This window comes from Glossina fuscipes, unplaced genomic scaffold (genome assembly GCF_014805625.2).
Source record: "Glossina fuscipes isolate IAEA_lab_2018 unplaced genomic scaffold, Yale_Gfus_2 133, whole genome shotgun sequence".
NCBI classification, from domain to species: domain Eukaryota; kingdom Metazoa; phylum Arthropoda; class Insecta; order Diptera; family Glossinidae; genus Glossina; species Glossina fuscipes.
In genome coordinates, this window is record NW_023998476.1 from 2109301 (window position 1) to 2129908 (window position 20608).

General features: G+C 33.6%; 2 protein-coding genes and 1 pseudogene across 2 annotated transcripts; 1 reads left to right on the top strand and 2 right to left on the bottom strand.

The window, feature by feature from the left end:
- The first annotated feature begins 16246 nt into the window (after positions 1-16246).
- LOC119640990 (translocon-associated protein subunit delta) lies at positions 16247-17183 on the top strand. The gene is made up of 2 exons (XM_038039411.1): positions 16247-16643; positions 16705-17183. Exons 1-2 carry the CDS (start codon positions 16395-16397, stop codon positions 16966-16968), a joined length of 513 nt encoding a protein of 170 aa, XP_037895339.1. The 5' UTR covers positions 16247-16394; the 3' UTR covers positions 16969-17183.
- A 317-nt stretch (positions 17184-17500) lies between these two features.
- On the bottom strand, positions 17501-18336 carry LOC119641016. The gene has a single exon (XM_038039436.1). The coding sequence runs from the start codon at positions 18334-18336 to the stop codon at positions 17848-17850; it is 489 nt and encodes a 162-aa protein (XP_037895364.1). The 3' UTR covers positions 17501-17847.
- Positions 18337-18361: 25 nt separating this feature from the next.
- On the bottom strand, positions 18362-19229 carry LOC119641017 (annotated as a pseudogene).
- Between the last annotated feature and the right edge of the window lie 1379 nt (positions 19230-20608).

Genomic DNA, 20608 nt, shown 5'->3' on the forward strand with positions numbered 1-20608 from the left:
TTAGGAACTTTTTTTTAGATTTTCCTTATTTCCCCATCCAATTGTTATCTGTATTAAGCTTTTCTCTAACCATGTTGTGTATAATTATTCAATTTCTCCTATCCGATTTTACATAAGAGAGTGAGACAAGTAGAAGGAGAGAAAATGAAAGAAAGGGAAATATTTAATTTGAGCGTGAGAACTGTGTAGTTATATGTAAAACGTTTTTGTTTGTTTTTTTTCTAGTTGTTATATACTTTTAGTATATGGTTGTTGTATATAATTGTTTTTAGTATTGCTACCGCGCTTACTTAATTTTATATGATTATATAGAAGGGAAAGTGGGTCAATTGCACGTGTCGTAGATGTTTTTATTCAATTCCTACACATACATATGTGTAGAGATATTTCGTATTACAATTTTTCCGATATTGCTTAACTTAGAATTTTCATGTGATTTAGAAAAATTGGGAGAACTTTTTTGTTTTTTTTTTTTCCTTAAAGCGTAATCGCTGTCAGAGAATACCCGCAGTCATTTGGTCTTGTTTATTCATATGTTTATGTGCAAATGTATATGAAGTATTTAATCAATATAATTGATACTATACAGTTATAATTTAGCAATAAAGTTATTACAAGCAGCTAATAGAAATGCTTTTCACGCTCGCTTGATGACGTACATATGTACATAGGCATTGAAGTTGAGAATCGTTAAGAATATATCAAGGGTAAGCAATTTCTTTGCACACTCTTGAAATCAATGAAAACCTAACTAATATATTAATGCATTTTAACATTTATCGATATTCATATTTATATATTATATATTTGATGGGATATAGGGTGTCCCGAAATGTACCCAAGATATGAATCAAGTAAAAACCAGAATTATGGTTCTGTTTTAATTGAAAATTTTTGATTCAACTATAATCACGTAGTGACAGGAGCTACGTGTGGAATAGCACATCGGGCAAATGGCATCCGCGGCTTTGCTCGCGCAAACGCACTCCCCTATCGAAATTTTCTATAACCAATTTGTATGACTGTCGCTGAAATTCGTTGACGTCGTGCCGAATCTACCCTTTCAAAAGATGTTTGAGAAGTCGTCGGCGTAGACCTTTGATACCAAATAATCCTGTGAAATCCATTAAGTTTTGATATGGCGTTAAGTGTAACATTTGTCTTAATTAAACGGAGTTGTAATGGATTGTGCTGAGATATTTGTTAATATTAAAATGTCTTTACATTATTTATAAGTTAATTCCGCAAAACGATGCTTCCTGACAAAAGCTCTCATGATAAAATTTAAAAATTTTTTTATTATTAAAATTATGGCTATTATTAACATCGTCTCACGTTTCACTCGTAGCAAAATGCATTTCAAAAACATCTTTAAGCCGCCTTCCTTACAAATCCACTGAATGAACGACCCTAATGATGTACGACCAACTGACTTCCTTTACTTATTTAACATATTTGCCTGTAAATCAAGCAAGAGGAACTAAAATGTAGCAACTAAAAAAGTGCGATTGCATGCTTAAAAAAGAAAAACAATGAAATTTCCGCTCAGATAATGTTAATAGTATGTATGCCTTGCCACGGAAAGCTATGAAACGTTTTGCCCGCAAACCCCTAAACCAAAAATGTTGTCCTTTTCTGAGATGAAACATTAAAGGAAAGGCCTTCAGTGGTTGCACTGTTTTGTTTACGTTGACGTTTAACTTTTTTATGCTTATCCTTGTGAATCCTCGATCAATATGTAAATCAAGATATAAAAGTAAAAATTTCACTTACATAGTTTTTTTTATATCTTGCTCCAAGGTGCAAGAGTGGAACAAGGTGCAACATCCGGAAGGACTTAAGGTGGGCCCAAATTTTTTAATACAAACCAATTGAGAATCACTCTAAATAGATTTATGCTTGTCTGTCTGCCTACTTGTCCTATGTTGAAACTTAATTTTTGAGAAAAGTTGGTACACTGGCAAGTTTCGGTCCGAAATTTAAGCGATTTTGCTTCTTTGTGGACTGCTCCCTTTCTCAGAACTTTATATCCACTTTTGGTAACAATGATTACATGATTTAGTGGCCCATTTCTGATCTCATCAACTCTGGAACGAAGCCCACCAACGAATTTCTCATGTACTAATTTAATTATTTCAGGGGATATCCTCATCAATCTCATCGAAGTTAGGCGGAATTAACTGGGTTATCGAGCGCATGCAATAGTTGCTGCTTGGATAGTCTCAATTTCGAGGAAGAATGGTCTAATGATTGCTTCCACTGAGGGTCCAAAATCCGCACGTTGTGGATGCATTTACTTTTCGACAATCACTTGTGGGGCTCTCTGAACCTCATCTGCCGAATTTTATCCTTTTGTTGTTTGATTTCCTGGCGGACCACTTTTTCTCAAACATTATATTCTAATTGCGCATTTCTTCTTGTCATGGTTTAAGGTTCGGAACGGACCTTTTCATGTAGAACGAACCTTAATTTTCAAACTATGATTACTTCGTATTCTTTTTGTTGATGTTCATCATATGGGAATTAACGAAGCGATCAAGGTGACCATAGTTTATCCGAAATTTTGCGAGATATGCTGAAAAATGCATTAACTTTTATGAGAAAATGAAAATATAGTCTTATTTTTATTTATTAATTAATGTTAAGGATTGAATATTCAGTAAATTTATATTGATTAAGTAATTAAAAGTAATTCAATTATCTTCGATGCAAGAGTTGGAGGCTGAATGGCGTGAAAACTGTACAACTGATAGTAGTCCTAAACCAGACAATTTTGCGGGCAAATCACAACCGAGGTAGGCATCATTATCGATGTAGTAATTTATGATCGTGCGCCAATGAGAATCTAGGGGTTGCCGTATATAATAAGAAGACAACGAGGTCGAGTTATCGCGTAATCCGTTTCTTGTTTTGAATGAAAACTAATGCACGGCGCATCGCCAGGTATATGCTCCTTGCTTGATCTCATTGTTGAAATTAATATTATATCGCGTTCCCAAAAAAAACCAAGCGAAAGCAACACTAGTATTAATTCCAACATTAGTGTAATTTTACGAAAATTGGAACTCGGTCATATGTTTTACAGGTCTTCCTCTTGCTCACACAATTTTACAATTCTTGTTCTTGCTCACATAATTTCAAATTCGTGTTATATTGCGCTGCTCATACAATTTTTACATACAATTTTTACAATATAATTATATAATTGCTCATATAATTTTTACAATTCTTCCTCTTTGTGAATCGAGGTGGTTTCAGACTCGCTCATTTAAATTACTATATATATTGTACACGTATCTCATCTACATATAAAGTGTTTTAAGAATTTGTATAAATCAATGGTTTCTTACTCTCAGATGACTGTGAATCGAGGTGGATTTGAGACCCGCTCATTTAATTACTTGTTGTTCAGTTTCCGTTGTTAAGCAACATGTATACTTTGTCTATGGATGAGTTTCTTGATGGATGATATTCTTCATTTCTATGGATGATATTCTTCATTTTTTTTTTGCTTGTCAAATGAGAAACTCGCTGCATGACCGCAAAACGAAGTGTTGATGCGCGAAAAGAATGTTTTTGATGAAAAAATTCGTTCATAGCAGTTTCATTTATTCATTTTCGAAGATGAGAAAGTAACAAACATAGGAGGAATAATTAAAGTATTTCCCCGAATCATTCTTCCAATTTCTCAAGTTGCCCTAAGCTACTTACCATAATAAAGAGTTTTTGCGTAAGAAATATACTCTTGAGTTTTCTTTACATACTTAAAATAGTAACTTCTTCATTCGACTCTTTTTTTATTGGATTGTAATACTAAAGAATGTTTAATATAAATAGATGATTAACGAGGGGCTTAGGTTTTTAAGAAGCTTTTTTTTAACACAGTAATGAGGCCGTTGTCCGTTTGAAAAACAGAAAAAGGAAGTTTGCGACAAAAAATATTTATAAATCCTTCCATGCCCATAGAAGCCTTCACAGTTTTTTTTTGTGCTGTCTAGATCGAGTAAAATGGCTTACGAATTAGTTCAATAAACCTCACTATATGTAGTATGAATTCTATGAATCGTTGTATGTGTTTCATCTCTTGCGAAAGTATATCGTTGCATATTGTGTTTTTTCTTAACTGATCAAGGCAGAGATTATTTAAAAATTTATATATAAAGTATATTATAATATGAAAGAGAGATTTTTGAGAATAAATTCTTTGGAGCAGAGTATAAGCCAACGACGAACTATGGATATTATTTCGCTTTGGGTGTGAAAGTCCTTTACTTTCAAACACATATTCGTAATTTCAACAATGTTGAGTTTCCTTTAGCAGAGGGCATGTGCAAAAGGATATTTTGCTAAATTAATGGCTCAACGTTTTGTAGATGTCCCAATATATATGACATCATATGTAAACTTGTTCACTAATCTAGGCTATTTAGAACTAAAACCAAGAAATGCTTGAATGTATATATGTATATTGTACAAATATATATACAAATATGTATGTGTTTATAGACATAGAATATTTCTGAAAACTTTGAAATCCTCTACAAAACTTGAAGAAAAAAAAAAAATTAACAAAGATTTTAATTTGTGCGTGTTTATATAAACATACCTACGTATGATTGTGTGTAAGTGTGTGTAAGTTTTGCAAATGTAGGTAGGTGGGATTTTTCATTTTAATGTCCTTAGGGTGAAAATTAACAACAGAAACGTATAACAATGTATCATAAGCACCAACTCACCAACGAAAAGTGTCATTAACTAAAGCAAGGAAAAAGTAGTATTAACATATATATAAACATAAAAGTTTATTGTGTTTGTGTGCGCGCCTGTATGTACTTATCTAGTACGTGTGTTTGCATGTGAATGTTGCTGATACTAAAGCGCATGTGGGAGAAAATGTATGGGAAACGAAAAAAGATAAAACGTGTGCAAATATTCGCGCATGTGTGTGTGTGTATGCATAAAAAACATTAATAAAGTGGGTCAATCGATAAAATAACGACAGTTGAGTAAAGAAGAAAAAGAAAACGCATACCTCTACCTACATCGATTCACATACTTATACATACTAGGCATGTCATTTTGCTTGGGTACTGTTACTAGCGTAAAGGCTCATGAACGTGATTTGTGTGCGCGAGGAGAAGGAGCACAATGTTAGGCATATTTTCGATATAATCAGAAGCTTCAAGGAAACTACAAAAATGTTTGCAATATATAAAAGCTGAAGGAAATATAAGTTTACACACAGACGCACACGCACACACACACACACGCACAATTCGCTTAAGTATAATGTGGCATTTATACGTATATATATATACATATATATATATATATATATGCGTATCGAACCACGTGTATATGTACGCAGTTATATATATGCATTCGACAGGATGTCACTATAGCCCTTTACAGCTACATAGATATTTATATATATTACATTTACACGTGTATATCATAGAGAGAACGACGTCACCGTTATTTTGCTAAATGCAGCCAAAGTAAGTGATAGGCATACAGATGGGCGGTTAGTAGTTGAGGGTCGAGATAGTTTATTCGTCTGATTTCGCCGATCCTTGCCAACAAGATCTATAAGTACGACGTGACTTTAAGTTTCTTTTCATCTTTTGATAATATTATACTTTATTCTCTCGCACATAAACGTAAACTTTGATTTTGTTCGAAAGCTTCGTACAAAAGGAGAGTATCTAGTAGAGAAAAATGCTTGTAAACTTTTTCCTGCATATTGTTGTGCTCATGTCTTGTTATGCAACCTCGTAAAATTTTGCTGATTTTTTCCTCGTTCTTTTTTTTGCATTTTTGTGCGTTTAAAAGTGTATGTATGCTTAATAACTAACGCGTATCCTTTATTTTGTTTTTAGTTTTAAAAATTTTAGTGGCAATGAAGCTCTTACAACGTGAGTATTGTGACATTGTGTTCATCATTCATACGTAATCATCCCCTGAGGAACAGAGAGATGAGCAGCCGCGCTTTGAATTCAGAAAAGACTCGGCCTGTTTGGAGTAATTGATCCAATCCGCCTTATCTAGGGGGAATTTGGCCTGTGATGGAGAGCAACATGTTAAATCAATACGTGAAAAGATGTGACGAGTCGAAAAGTGCGTTGGTTTTCTATCATTTAAAGTGCAGAGATTGCTTTGAATGCAGGCCTTTTCTAAAACAGGACCACGGCTGTGGTTCACTATTGAGCCCCATATGGTATCCCAACTATTAAAGTCGCCGCATATAACTAAGGGGGGGGGGGGGGGGGGGAAGAACGGAGAATAAATTGTAGATTTCTTGCTGAGAAAACGATTGCAGAGGTGGAATATAGAGCGAAAGTATTGTAAATTTTATGCTCAAGCAACAACCATATGGTTGCGACTCGTTTTATTTTCAATTTATAAACAAGCATTTGGTTGCGCCTCGTTTCATTCTTAATTTACGGGGTGAGAGAGCAGAGCATACACTTGTCACAAATATTATATTTGCTTTTATAGGTTAGGGTTAGTGTTTTTTTTTTTAACTTTTTGTATGACATCGCATTTTTCGCATTTTTATTTTAAATTTTACGCAATTCGTTATTAGAACTTTATATACACTTTATATACACTTACTATATACTAGAATAGTCTGCAAATGTGTTTTCGATTAAATTTTGATGACTTTCTCTGATTCTGATACTATATTTTTCCATTTTCGTTATGTTTACAAGCGCGACGGGGTCAAAGAGTGGACAAAACGAGTAAAGACCTTATTCGTAATAAAAAGAACAAAATTGATTTGCTATGCAGGCTGAAAAGTGTTTTCGCACACTATCCTTTATTTATATGATGACCATGATCGATTTAACTCGTTTTCTCACTTGAAATGCTAATGGTGTTGGGATGAAAAATTTTAGAATTTTAGAATAACGGTAAAGCTCCAAACCAAAAATTATAGATTTTTGATTGATTTGCGAAACAGAGATTGGTCTTCTAGTAGTCAGGTAGACAAGCAGATTATAAACAGCCAGACAAAGATCGATTTAGATATTTACCGTGATATGCTTACCGCAGAATTGCAAGGTCTAATCGAGTTACAACGTCAATATGCGATCGTCGTTAAACAAGTAACTAGAGAATGCCAGCGATGCGAACAATTGCAGCAACATCTTGAACCCATACGTAAAAAATCATTCAATATTCATTTTTATTAATCGCATAAGCACAAAGTTAAAACCTATATACTTATACCGTAGTTCAAATAGCGTCAACCGTAAGGGAAGCCGGGTTCTCTTTTTTAAATCAGCTATGTTATGTTTATCTTCAGTTATAGATACCTTTTTTTATAATGACATATTTTTAATGATTAACTCGCATTACCTCTTTCCGTCCTATAGACTGGGCATATCTTCTATTAAGGTAAGACCACTTTTAAGAAGCAATATATTTTATACACTTTTCTTTCTTAAGTTTATATTTATATTTAATTTATCTGATATTTAAATGTGTCTTTATATATTTATTGCTTTTGTTTTCAAGAATTTCGTACCATTTTTGAATTTGTTTACTTTCTTTTTTTTTTGTGAGAAGTTATTTATCCTTTTTTTCTGTTAACTCGTTTTAACTATCATAAGTTTAAAATCCTTTTTTGGGAAATTTCGGAATCCATGTCTAGGAAGTTAAATACATTTAATATATAATATATATGTAGATATTTACTCTAAAATATAATCAAGATAATTTTATAATAATTCTTTTCAAAGTTTATAAAATAACTGAAGTTTAAAAAAAAAGGCGCATTCATTTAATAAATCAACAAATTAGTAGTAAAAGTATATACCCATATTTATCGTCCTAAGATGGACATAGGATGCTTTGTAACGTACAATAGCTACGATTTTCCATAAATCCATAAACGAAAATGAAACGACATTACAAGACGAAATCCGCAAACGTAGTATGTGTGAAATAAGATTTAATCTCGGTAGCTAGTGTTCTTTCGTAAACTGTTTCAAAAATGAGCCTTACTTTTTCCTTTTTTTTTTTTGATACCCACCACCAAAGGATGGGGATATAAAAACGTTTACAACGCTTGATCAGCATCAAATCCTAAACCGATTTAACCGATTTAAGCATGTACGTCTGTCCATCTGTGTAATGTCTATTCTAAACAATCTCCTGGCTGGAAAAATGAAGCTGTCGATTTTAAATTTGGCAGAAGCATTGAAAGATCTTGCACGTAGGTTGGTATTGAAAATGAGCCAAATCCGGTGAAGGACACGTCCACAGCCCTACGTAAATTGAGAACATCTCTGGCTTTCAAGAAGAATAAAAAATTGGTTTTTTCGTTATTGCTTATAAACTATATCAGATAAATGTACAAAACTTTGAACGTAAGTTCTAAGGGCTGTGTGATGCTGTGGTAGCTGTATAAAAATCGAAAAAATTTACCACATCTATCCAATATTGTGCTGCATCAAAATTTAATTTTTCAAATATTACGCAGAAGCAATCTTCAAAAACCGCAATAAAGTATATGAAAGTCTTGGCCAGCCTCATATTTGGAATGCACCTAAACATTCATCTGTTCGTCTGTCCATCTGTCTGTCTGCGTAGCACTTGTGGTAAACATTCTCCCGTTAGCGAAAATGAAGATATCCCCTAAAAATATGCAAAAGGATTTAGAAACGACGCGTCTAACAAGCAATTTATCTAAATTTCTGCGGAGGTTTAATCCCATGGTGTTCGATGGCGCAGGGAGTGAAGAACCCTCCACAAACCTGTCATAACCACACTAATACCTTCCAGCTGTTCCAGAATAAGCACATGTATGCTCTTCTTTCCGACAAGGCGAGGTCTATGTAACAACTCAAATTTAATGTTCGAGTGATTTTGGGGTCTCCTGACACCCTTGGTACCAGAAATAAAGGAGAGAAGAAAAATACTGAAAGAAGCATAACAAAAACCTCTGGTCAGCCTTCGCGTCCGGTCCCATATAACCTGAAACTTGGATGGATAAAGTTTGTAGATGAGACTGGCAAAATATGGAACCAGTCAACACAATGCACATGGATATTGTATTCTCATTTGGCGCAGAGGGCCTATAAGCAGAAATTGTAAGTATTCTGATGTAAAATACTCCCTTCCAGTGTGTGGTGTTCAATGTTTGTGTTAGTTTCGCTTTTCTTATTCTTCACGGCTTGTCTATCCAAAGCGTGTGCATCATCATTGAATATCCAATATCCAATTTGCAAATTGTTATCTACCTAAAGCTGAGAGGGATCAAAGCGAGATCGAGGATGCAGCTTCTCAGATGTGCGATAAATACAATTCATTTGATCAGTGTAAGAGATTTGAGTCGATAGTGGAGGGCTATCTTCTAGAGGTGTCTGAACTGTTGTCTCATCCTTTTTTTGCCAACGACAAAAGAAGACTTCTGCAAGATGCTTCCGCATTTCCTGTTATTCCTGTATATCCTGTTCTTTTAAACTGACATACTTTTAATACATTCTCTTTTTTAGTTAAATCCCATTACCGTATAGAAACGTACTCAGGCTACAGTGGCAAAGTCTACAAAGTACCAATGGCTTTTATGGTAACATTTGACGCCTTTTTCAAGACCATATTTCGAACAAATTTTGATCAAACCTAACTTTCCTTTTAGGCACGTTTTTAAATACCAAATAAGGAGGCACTTTTTTATTAAGGTTTGGCTGAAGTAGCTGCCAGTTTTTGTAACATATTGATTAAGTTCGGCATTCGTACAATCCTTTTCTATTACATTCCATTCTCCAAATTGTTCAGCGTCTTCCATTTTTGAAGCTACGCGTCTTTGCTGAGTATGCTCGACTAAATGCAAGTGTTGTTTTCGAGCGACCAGATATTATGAATAGGATATTGTCCGGGTGATAAGTTCAGTGCGTTAATAATTTACATAAATGTGAAAGTTACGTGGAATCCGAAATAATGAGATTGAATGCAATAATTTTACACGTTCGTTCTGCTTCAAACGCGTATGCAAACCAAACGTTGTAAAATTCAGTAAATGTAACTCGAAGTTGTATTTTTGACCTATGTGAAGATATGCTCATATATTTTACAGGTCTTCCTCTTGCTGATCATATATTTTACCGGTCTTCAGCCTGCTGGTCATATATTTTTTATAGCGATGCAGAGAAACGTGGAAATGGGTTTGAACTACTTTCCTATATCAAAAAGAGAAGAAGTCTCTCGCAAGACTTAAGAGCTCACCCCTCACCATACGAAAGAACAATACGAACTAGGATCTATCGAGTTGTAGGCAGATGAGGGTTAGATCGATGCATACGACCAATCGAGAGAATATTGTGCAAAAGGTGAGCCTATGCCGAAAAAAAGCAAGATGCTTCTAACAGTTTTCTTCGATTATCATGGTGTTGGGCACTGTGAATTTCAATTCTTTAATTCTTGTAAGGTTTGTTCACAGAAGAAGTTAGTGTATATCAGTTGGAAAGCTATAGTTTTTATAAAAACTCTTGCTAGAGTGAGGTTTCTAGCACTTTAAGGGTGTATTTCCATATACGATTAAACCAATCAGTACACAATATCGACCTTAGATGAACGATCATAGGCTTGAAGATTGAAGAAACAAAACTTCAATATATGTTAGATCGATGCTAAATTATTGATAGAAATTCGATAGAATTTTATAAATTTGTTTATATTAGTAGAGATATTATTGGTTAATAAGAATCACATTAAGCATAAAGTAACCAAATTGTTCTACTTTTGAAGCAAAAAATTAAAAACGCTTTTTATTTACGTACGTATATACTGTGGTCTGGGAATTTATGTTCGGGTATATTTCTGATCTGGGTATTTATGGTCGAGGATATTTATAACGTACCAAATTTGAAAATTGAACTTTTCTGTCAAGGAATATTAAGAGTGTTTGAGAAAATTTTCAGAATACTGGACAACGTAACAGAACGCTAACACAGTTAGCGCTGTTATTTAGCAGTCATTTGACTGCTCGCTTTTTCAGTTTCATTGTTTGTGGGGGCACAAATTTTGTTGAAGGGTTCTTGATACGCTGCACAACGAGGTGTTATTCCTATTTTTAGGTTGGAGATCCAACTTTGCCCACTTTTTACACAGAAGGAAACAAAAAGCTCAAGAACAAATGACGATCGTTTCTTTTAAATTTTACAGTTATTTATTTAAGTTATGGTCAATGGAGTGTAATCTAAACTTGTTTTATATTAAGTGATACGCAATTTTAATTTATATCACGCATTGTTTTGTAAGAAAAGAGAAACAAGCGATATAGATCTTTTTTTGTAAGTTGAAATATATCCATCAATTTGTTTTATTAAAGGTGGTTTGCAAATTATCGATGAGGTCATAAAATTTACGCATATTATGAGGATTACGAAATTATGTTTTATAAATCTATATTTACGTTAATTTCTTTATTTTTGTTGGTAAAAGCATATGTTTTTATTTACATTTTTCTCTAAAACAATATGACCGCCTATTGCGTTTACTACTTGGGAGATTTTAACACGAAAATGTAAATGGCGCCTTATTGCGTCAATTCCTTATTATCTCACACTGTAACAAACGTTTACAAAGCAAAAGCATGTACAATTTCGAACTCTAACTGCATCTGAGCTATGTATGTACATAAATGTATATAGACGTACAAAAAAACCAAATGTAGTTGGATCTCGTTTCGCTGTTTATATTAAAGCGTTCTACATTTCGTATTCTCCAAACGCTTCAATAAACTTTTGTGAAATTTGTAGGAATGATTTGTATTACATATGATCCAACGTTACATTTCGTTCAATATACAGTACGTTGAAGCGGAACTTTCAGATTCAAAGTAAGTAAGACTGTAATAACATTTATAGATATAAAGTTTTTCGTATTCGCGCATACTTTTCTTATTATGTTTCCAAGTATAAGTATACAAAATAAAAAATAGATGGTTCTGATTAAAGAAAGCTTTTTAGCAGAATTTCGAGTTGTATTTTTCCTTTTGACAGAATTTCAAGCTGTGTATAATTATATCACAGGGCACATCACTTAAGGCCTTAGAATTATTTCATAAAAATATACTAAATTAAAATATATATAATAATGTAATAAATAATTTGAAAAAACTATTGTGTTGAGCAGCTTTCATCATATCTCGGGTTAACTAGAGCTACGACTGTTCACAATATATTGCCGGATATAACTTTTGTGAATCGTCACAATCGGAAAAATAAAGATAGGATGCTGAAATTTGGTAAAAACATCCCCGATCGATTAGCAGAATATATTATTGAAAAACTGCTGCCCAAGTATTCGCCGTGCATGCTCGGTCTAAAAATGTTCGCGATTGGTTTAGTCATAAACTTTGCCTCAGAAAGTGCCGGAGATTCCGACGGGACTCCGATTGGAAGCCATAGATGAAAGTTAGACAAAATTGTCAATGGTTTTTGAGGTCATTTTTGTTTTTCTTCATTGTGAATGTGCAAGTCAAAGGATCACACACATTTTTAAACAACATATTTTTTTATTTTTAATCGATCAAAGAACATTTGTGTCAAAATTCAACTTCCTACATTTAGTTCTGTTAGTATACCAACCTTTTAGGCTCTACATACCGACGAGATTGAAAACTTTCAATGGTAATCGAGTTGAATTATAGAAGTTTTTTTTTATCCAACACTGAAGGATGGGCCAAAACGTTTGCAGCGCTCAGAAGGAAGCTTCAGAGACTCCACAAAGCATGCCCGCCTCTCCGTCTGTGTAATGTAAGTTGCAAAAATGAAGCTATGGTCTTCAAATTTGACAGAAGTATTGGAAGTTCTTGCCTGCAGGCTGGTACTGAAAATGTGCAAAATTGGTCAAAGGATCCGCTTGCACTAAGATAGTATTGTGTGCAGTGTACAATAGTCACACCTCCGCTTTTAAAAAGGAATAAAAAATTTGTGCTTTATTCTTTACTCATAAACTACAAAAATTGACCCCGTGTCCTGAAGGATAACAATAATAGTGGTTATCAATAAATGTGCACTAAATCAGCTGGTTCCTACATTGCAACAAGAAACAAAGGAAAGCAAAAAAGAACCGCAGGCAAGTATTCTTTTGAAGTGTACATTTCAAAATAAATTTTAAAAAAACTGCTAAAATTCTTTAAATTTTTTTATTTTCAAAAATGGAAAACTTTTATTTTTGCTTTTAAATTTTGAGGCTAATACTAATACGTTAGATTAGAGATAATTTATATTACTGAAGTGGTTATGTGCGAGAAGATGATCTTTTTTAATTAAATTTTATATTAATGCACGATTTTCACTTTTACTTCTTACTTTTTTATATTATTACTTTCCAACTTTCTTTCACGCATTTTTGTAAAAGAATTATTTCATTTACTTTTTTCATTTCAACAACTAAACTAAATAATTCGATTAACTTCGAAGACTTTTCGAACGAAAACATTTCAATTATTAATACTTTTACTCAACACAAGGATTCACATTGTTTTTTTTTTACGCAAAGTTTGCAACACTTTTCTTACATCCCTGCGAACATCTCAGTAATGTTCAAATACACTTTTGCCGATGGTTTTGCAAGTTGCAAAAACATTACGTTCTTTCTGCAAATAGCAGAGAATTTTATTGATGATTTAACGTTGGCTTTACTTGCCTACCTTTAGGTAATTATTGAGATTGCTTATACGTCCTGTTCGAATTTCTTTTTAGTCTTATCTTCTTTTTGATGACGAAATATGTTTATATATGGCTTAGTAAGTCTAATCAAAGCATAATTTAATAATCTTTCCGTTTTTCTTCGTTTCCTATACTGTATAATGGATTTCAACTTAAAAAAGGAAAGAAAAGCCACAATATGCTTAATTTTTTTTTATAAACGGTTTATTTATTTTCACTTTATTTTATTTATTTATATGCTTTATTCGCTACTTATTCACCACTACTGTTGTTTTTGTTGTTAAATTTCCAAATTGTTTGTTTATATAGAATTTCAACAGATGTTTTTTATTTGTTTGTTTGTTTGTATAGAAGTTCAACAGATGTTTTTTATTAATTAGCAGAGAATTTGGAATAAATTGGGGACTTTTGCCGACGGCTTTGCAAAGTAGCAAAAGTATTTGGGGAATACAAAATGTAGAATGCTTTAATGTAAACAGCGAAACTAGATCCAACGTCATTTGATTTTTTTTACGTATATACACACTTATGTACACGCCATACATAGCTCAGATGCAGTTAGAGTTCGAAATTGTACATGCTTTGGCTTTGTAAACGTTTGTTACAGTGTGAGATCCGATTCTTCTTCCTTGACTGGTTCGCTTTTGCTCTTCTATCATCTCCTCTAGATGCATATATATTGTCTTAGAAAATACGCGAACTAAACTTATTTAATTTTACAAGTTATTCGCCTGAGTGGCTTCAAATCTCAAGTGCGCTTTAAAGAAAAGAATTTATTCTCTGGTTAAATTTATTTAATGGGTATGTGTAAGATATAATCTAAGTATCGATCCTTTCTTCCCACAAAAGATTGGATGTGACCAGCGTAAGGTTGTCGCAGAAAGGAAATTAATATTTTTACTGCTTCGATAATTAATATAAAAAAACATTGCTAAACGAATTTATAAATATTGTTAAGAAAAGATATTTAAGATTCATGAAAAATTAAGAAAGAAATACTTCGCCAGCGACCCGATATAATCTTTCAATTTCTCTAACTTAGTTAAATTTTGCTCGTTACATTATATAAAGCATCTATCACGTAGCACACTTCGAATCACGAGAATCTATAAATTTTTGATTTTTATCTCCTAACATCGCTAAGGTTTTTTGTATTTCTGTTCCTTTTTCATTTAATATCCAATTGCAATGAGCGGTATGCACAACTCCAACCATGGTTTATTCGAAGCGCCACCAAACCAAATGACTACGAAACATTTTTTTTCTCGAGTTTTTGGGCAATTTATTTTTTTTTGTATTAAAATCGTTTTTTTCGTTCGTAGTTTTTTTTTCCTATTAAAATCGTTTCAATTTTTCCGCCTTTCAGCCACAAATGCAATTTTATAATTTTAATTCGAAAATGTTCTTTAAATTACATTGAAAGGCAAAGCACAGAGTCGCTCAAAATAAATAAAAAAATTGCCAAAAATGGTTGAGTGCCCAACTAGAAACTTAAATTGCCAGATGGTTTAATTTGCAAAACCGCCAGCTTTATAACTCACGAAATCTGTTAAAAAAGATTTGTAACTCACGAAATCTGTTAATATTCTTTCTGTAAAGTAACAAAAATATTACGTTCTTCCTGTAAAGTAGCAGAAAATTTAGCTACTGTTTTGTTTAAATTGATAATAAAAAAAAAAAAAATCACGGTCTACTTTTAGGCTAACTTAAAATTAAATAATGATAGGAAACGTAAAACAAGAGCTCAAAGCTACGCTTTTTTTTTAAGATTTTAACATTTGAGTTGCTTGTGAGTGGATAAGTATCATCATCATTTCGCGTTACATCAGATTACAAACAAAACACTTCGCAAATTCTGCTTATCGTTCAATAAGCTTCCTTTAAATTTGAGATAGCACGTAAGTACCTGGAAACCTTATAAAATTATTTTAAATAGTTTGTGTTTAAGGGACAGGTCGCAATTTTTGAGATATTTTGGTAAAATTTGACGTGTTTTGACCCAAGAACGAATACTCTTGAAAATGGTTTAGATTGGGCCTCTTTCTGCACCACTACCCATACAGCGCCCTTGTTGGAAAAGTTGGTATATGGCAAAAATTGCAATGTTCAAAATTTCTCGTTATAATATATTAACATTTTTAATTGATACGAAATATTTCGTTCGGCCGAGCCAATGCTTTGAACCCACTCTCTTAGAAAAGTTCCTACCAGAACTGGATTTTTATTTAGTAAAAAAATATAGTTTTTAATATTTCGGAATGAGAAGTAGTTCCTAACAGTAAATTGACATTGAAATAAACGTTAGTGAATATGGACCATGCAAGTTTATTTCTTGGATACCGCCGCATTTAAGGACTTTCGGTATACTATTACCAAGACGAAGAGAATATTTGGCCTTGCCGGGTTATAATGTTCTTAATCGTTTTTTTTTATTTTGAGCTCGACTTTACATTATTTATAGCACCGAAATGAAAATTTTGCTTGTCAATGTACGTCACTTTCGGGCTGCGTATATTATAAAGCAATGGTAACTCTGTTTTGGTCAATATTTTAAAAACAGACGATTTGTGACGCGTGTTCATAGCTTCGTGGCAGAATTGACATATCAAATTAGGTGGTAAACAATTTTTGATATAGAAGAGCGAGATCGTCCTTATAGGACTTACAAGTTTGAATTTCTTTCATAAAAATAAGGAAATAAATACTAAAATGCGTGAATATTTAGTTGGTTTTTGGATCGGATTTTGTATTATTAGCGCCGTTCAGGCGACCAGTTGCAACAATCCGAAAGTCACAATAACATCTTTTAGTACAGAAGATGCCACTATTTTAACACAATTGGCTCACATCGGCGAATTTTCATTAAAATGTAGCAATGAAGTGAAACCGAATCTTTTTGCGGAGTTTCCATGCGGAAAGGTAGTACCAGTCGCTCGCGTTGCTGAAAACCAATATCAAGTGAGAGAAACTACGTTAAGATTGTTAATTTTGTGCACTTACTGGCAATTTAATAATACAGGTTAGTTGGATTGAAGACGTGAAGAAGAGTTCCAGTGGTAGTGTAGTGGTACGTTTATTCGACGAGGAAGGTTATTCCAGCTTGCGTAAAGCTCAGAGAGATGGGGGGGCCAAAGCGTCCAATGTCAAATCCATAATTGACGTTACCGTTACCACTAAAGGTGCTTACAAGGGCCCTTGGGTAAAAGCTGAATTGGTAGCTGCTTTCCTGATAGCTGGTGTAGCTTATTTTGCCATAACCACCAAAAATAAAGTACAGAATTAAAAAGACAAGTGAAAGCAAAAATCATTAAGCTATCGTCACAGAACTTAATTTGAATGAAATTCATTCAAGGCAGGGTTAAATTTGTTAATAATTCCTTGTGGCTTTCATTTCTTAATATTGCTTGAGTGAATATGTGGAAGCCCTGATGTGTTCCTTCTTTCTTTTAATTAACATAAAATTAAAAATGAAGTTTATTATCTTTTTGTTTTAACTGACTTTTTTTTTATTTATATTTGAAAAAATACTGATTTTTATACGTATTTGTCAACATTCCACTTACGTACAAAGTATGACTACATTTTGAATCCTTTTTCTTTTGCTCAATTACCGTTTAAAGTATTCTCTTCATCCGAGCGTAAATCTCTCGTTTATGTGCTGGAGCTGCTTGGCCATCCGTGGGGGAATCCATTAACCATTAACATCGTAATTGATATCATTGGTAACAAATGATGTAAAAAACTGTATGTGTATACAAGATGATCTTTTTTTATATGTATTTTTACATACCTATTTATACAAACTTTTTCTATTAATTTATTTATAATAAATCGTTAAATTGCCATTGGTCGAAATTTCAACAGAGGGTAGTGTGCAGATTGACAAAGCCAAGCTCCAAACTGCCCGAATTTTTATAGACATAATCAAAAAGTTATCAAGCTCGAGTTCAATATCGCTGACAATGCGCATGCAACGCATTTTGGCTAAAGAGTGAAATTTTGTTGGCGTTGCTCACACTTGTTTGGCCAAACTGAGAAAGAATAAGGTATTAAGGTCCCGATTTGCTTGGAATAGGCAATCTACAGAGCTAGCGGTACTGCATTGTAATCGGATTTTTGGTATTCAACGCCGGGAGCGAAGCTTGACTTTGCCACGTAACTATTAAAGAAGGTGGTAATTGTACTGTAGGTAAAGCAAAACAAGTCTTGCTGCGGTTGTGGTGGTATTACTAGTGGCATTTACTAAGCCTATCGCTGAACTACAACTCACAACAGTCGGAGAGGTATTTAACGGCAAACCGCTAATATTACCGCTGATTCCATCCGCATTATTGGTATTATTAGTAGCCGTTTGAGTTTGCGTTATTGAAGTGTTTAAATCGTCGTCACCACTATTAGATGTGGGTTTGGCCAACACCTGATATCCCAAATCACATTCATTATCTTCATCTTCTTTCTGATATATCAGAAGGCAAAATATGTGGATCTGTTTTCTTTTTTTTTTCTTTTCGTTATCTACGCACCTTCCTGGCCCTTGATAGGGTTTCAAAAATTCCACATGATCGGCATGAGCCCAATATTGGGATTTCTTTGAAGTTTTTGTACCCACATGGAACGAACGCAATATATATATATATATATATATATTCATATAATTATTCAAGCTTTGCCGCAATTTACTTGGATCTTGAATGCGACGATATAATAGAGGGAGGCGATGGGAAGCATCGTAAATTCTCTACCTTGGATCTTTCAACGTCACTACCTTTCAGTATAGCGAAAATCTGCGAGTTCAATACTTCAAAGCGTCTTACAGGGTCTACCATACGTTTAAGTTTCTGCATAATTTTAATAAAATCAGGTATAAATAATTCACTAGGTATGGAAAATTAAGTAACCGTTAGACGGGTAGGATTTACAATCCCTTTGACATCTTCATTTTTGCCGTCAACACGCTGCACTCTTAAGATGTGATACCAAAAATCCAAAGCTTTAAAACGCCTTTGTTGGCCCAATAGAACAATCATTGCACAACCAGGCCAATTCAAACCTTCACCGAAAAGTTCTTTTATAGTATACTCAGTGCCTCATACCGGTGTACAATAAACAAATTGCAAAGCCGACCATAAATGATGAAATTCTGAATATTTGTCAACATGAATAATGCCATTACCTGGCGATGGTCCAGTCCAGACGAGATCATGCAAATAATTTTTAATTAAATTGCGTATAACTTCGAAAATGCTAAGGCCGCAACAGAAACGCCGTGTAAAACACACAATTCTCGAATTGGGACTCCAACTTTGCCAATAACAATATTGCAAAATAGATAAGTTATGCTCATAGGAGCATCTTATCCTATGATAAGTAAAAGAATGGAAGAAAATGGAAGAAAAAAAGGATTTTCATGTCTGATTAAGAATTCGACATTGTAAACTGGATTTCCTTGTTTTACGTAAACAATATGATCTATTAGTCCCTTGTTGCAAAATTAAAACCATATTAGCGTTCGCGTGTCAATAAATCACCTTCACGTGCAATCATGGCCTGCTGAGAATAAAAGATCATAAAGTATTTAAAAAGTTTTAAGCAAAAATTCTCTCAAAGCTTTTACGGGAGCAGTACCCAATTTCTCAACATTTGAAACAATTTGTAAAGTTGCAAATTGAGCCTCCAAACGTTTTTTGCTTAGCTTCTGGCTTTTCATTATCTACAATTACATCAAATATTACAAAGCATGTGATTGTGGGTATTTATTTTATTCACCCTTGCAAAATGGTGGGGGAAAAATATATTGCATGCAATAATATCAATATCAAAACAAAATTAATACGGCAGGATCATTGCAATGCTTCCTCAAATTGAAAGGGTTGGTTTTCCAAACCATCCTTGAGGTACCGTGATAGGCGCGTTGCCAATTGTTCTAAATGTTTGGCTCCCCTATAGGCGTACACCATTATAAACTTAATTAAAAACTGCAACAATATTTACAATAATAATAATACATAATAATACATAATTACATCGATGTACTGACATCTGCGAAAGAAAAATATTGTGATTAATAAATTTTATATACGAAGACGACCAGAACTTACCATTTAGCCTATGGAAGTATCGGATTATGCTGAAGCGACGCGTGGAGGCATGTTTTTTAATCTAAAATAAAATGAAAAGAAATGAATAAATTGTAATAATAATAAGTAAAGATGAATGCATTATAATTACCTTAGGTTGAGCAAGCAATGAGACGGTAATGGGCGACATTTAAACGGCATAGAACGGCTTATGCTTGTCTTTTTATCTAAGATTAAATAAAAATAAGGATGTAAGTTGGAAAAAAAATTATTAATTTATAAATATATTTATATAAAATTGTGATTAACTTTACTTTGCTGTGTTCGTCGCTCGAGTTTCCTTCTTCGTATGGTGGACGGACGTTTTGTATTCTAAAATAAAAGAAAAAAATTAGTAATTTGTAACTTAATTCAATATAACAATTTATTTACCTTCATTTTGCTGGTGTTCCCGCACGATTTTCCTTTGCTACATTTCTTGCGGACCTTTAAAACGATTACACATTGGTAACTGTTGGTTGCACTCAGTTCTTTCCAATCTTTCTTTCTTTAGTATCAATTGGATGATGAAACCGAGTAGATTTGTTCGATGGCTTCTTCCGTTGGTACAGGAGCCTGCTTCCCTGAAGAAGGCAAGCCGTGCCACTATTGTCGCCTGCACGCGCTTGCCGCTGTCCCATTCCGCCATACGTTTCTGCATAACGGCTGTGTTAATATCGCAGGTGTTACAAAATGCGTCATATAGTTCAGTATTTGGGAACTCAGGTTCGAGATATTCGTGGTGGAGGATGACATAGTCTCTTTTGTCTTTGGCGACAATGTTATCGCTCGTTTCTTCGCAGGCAT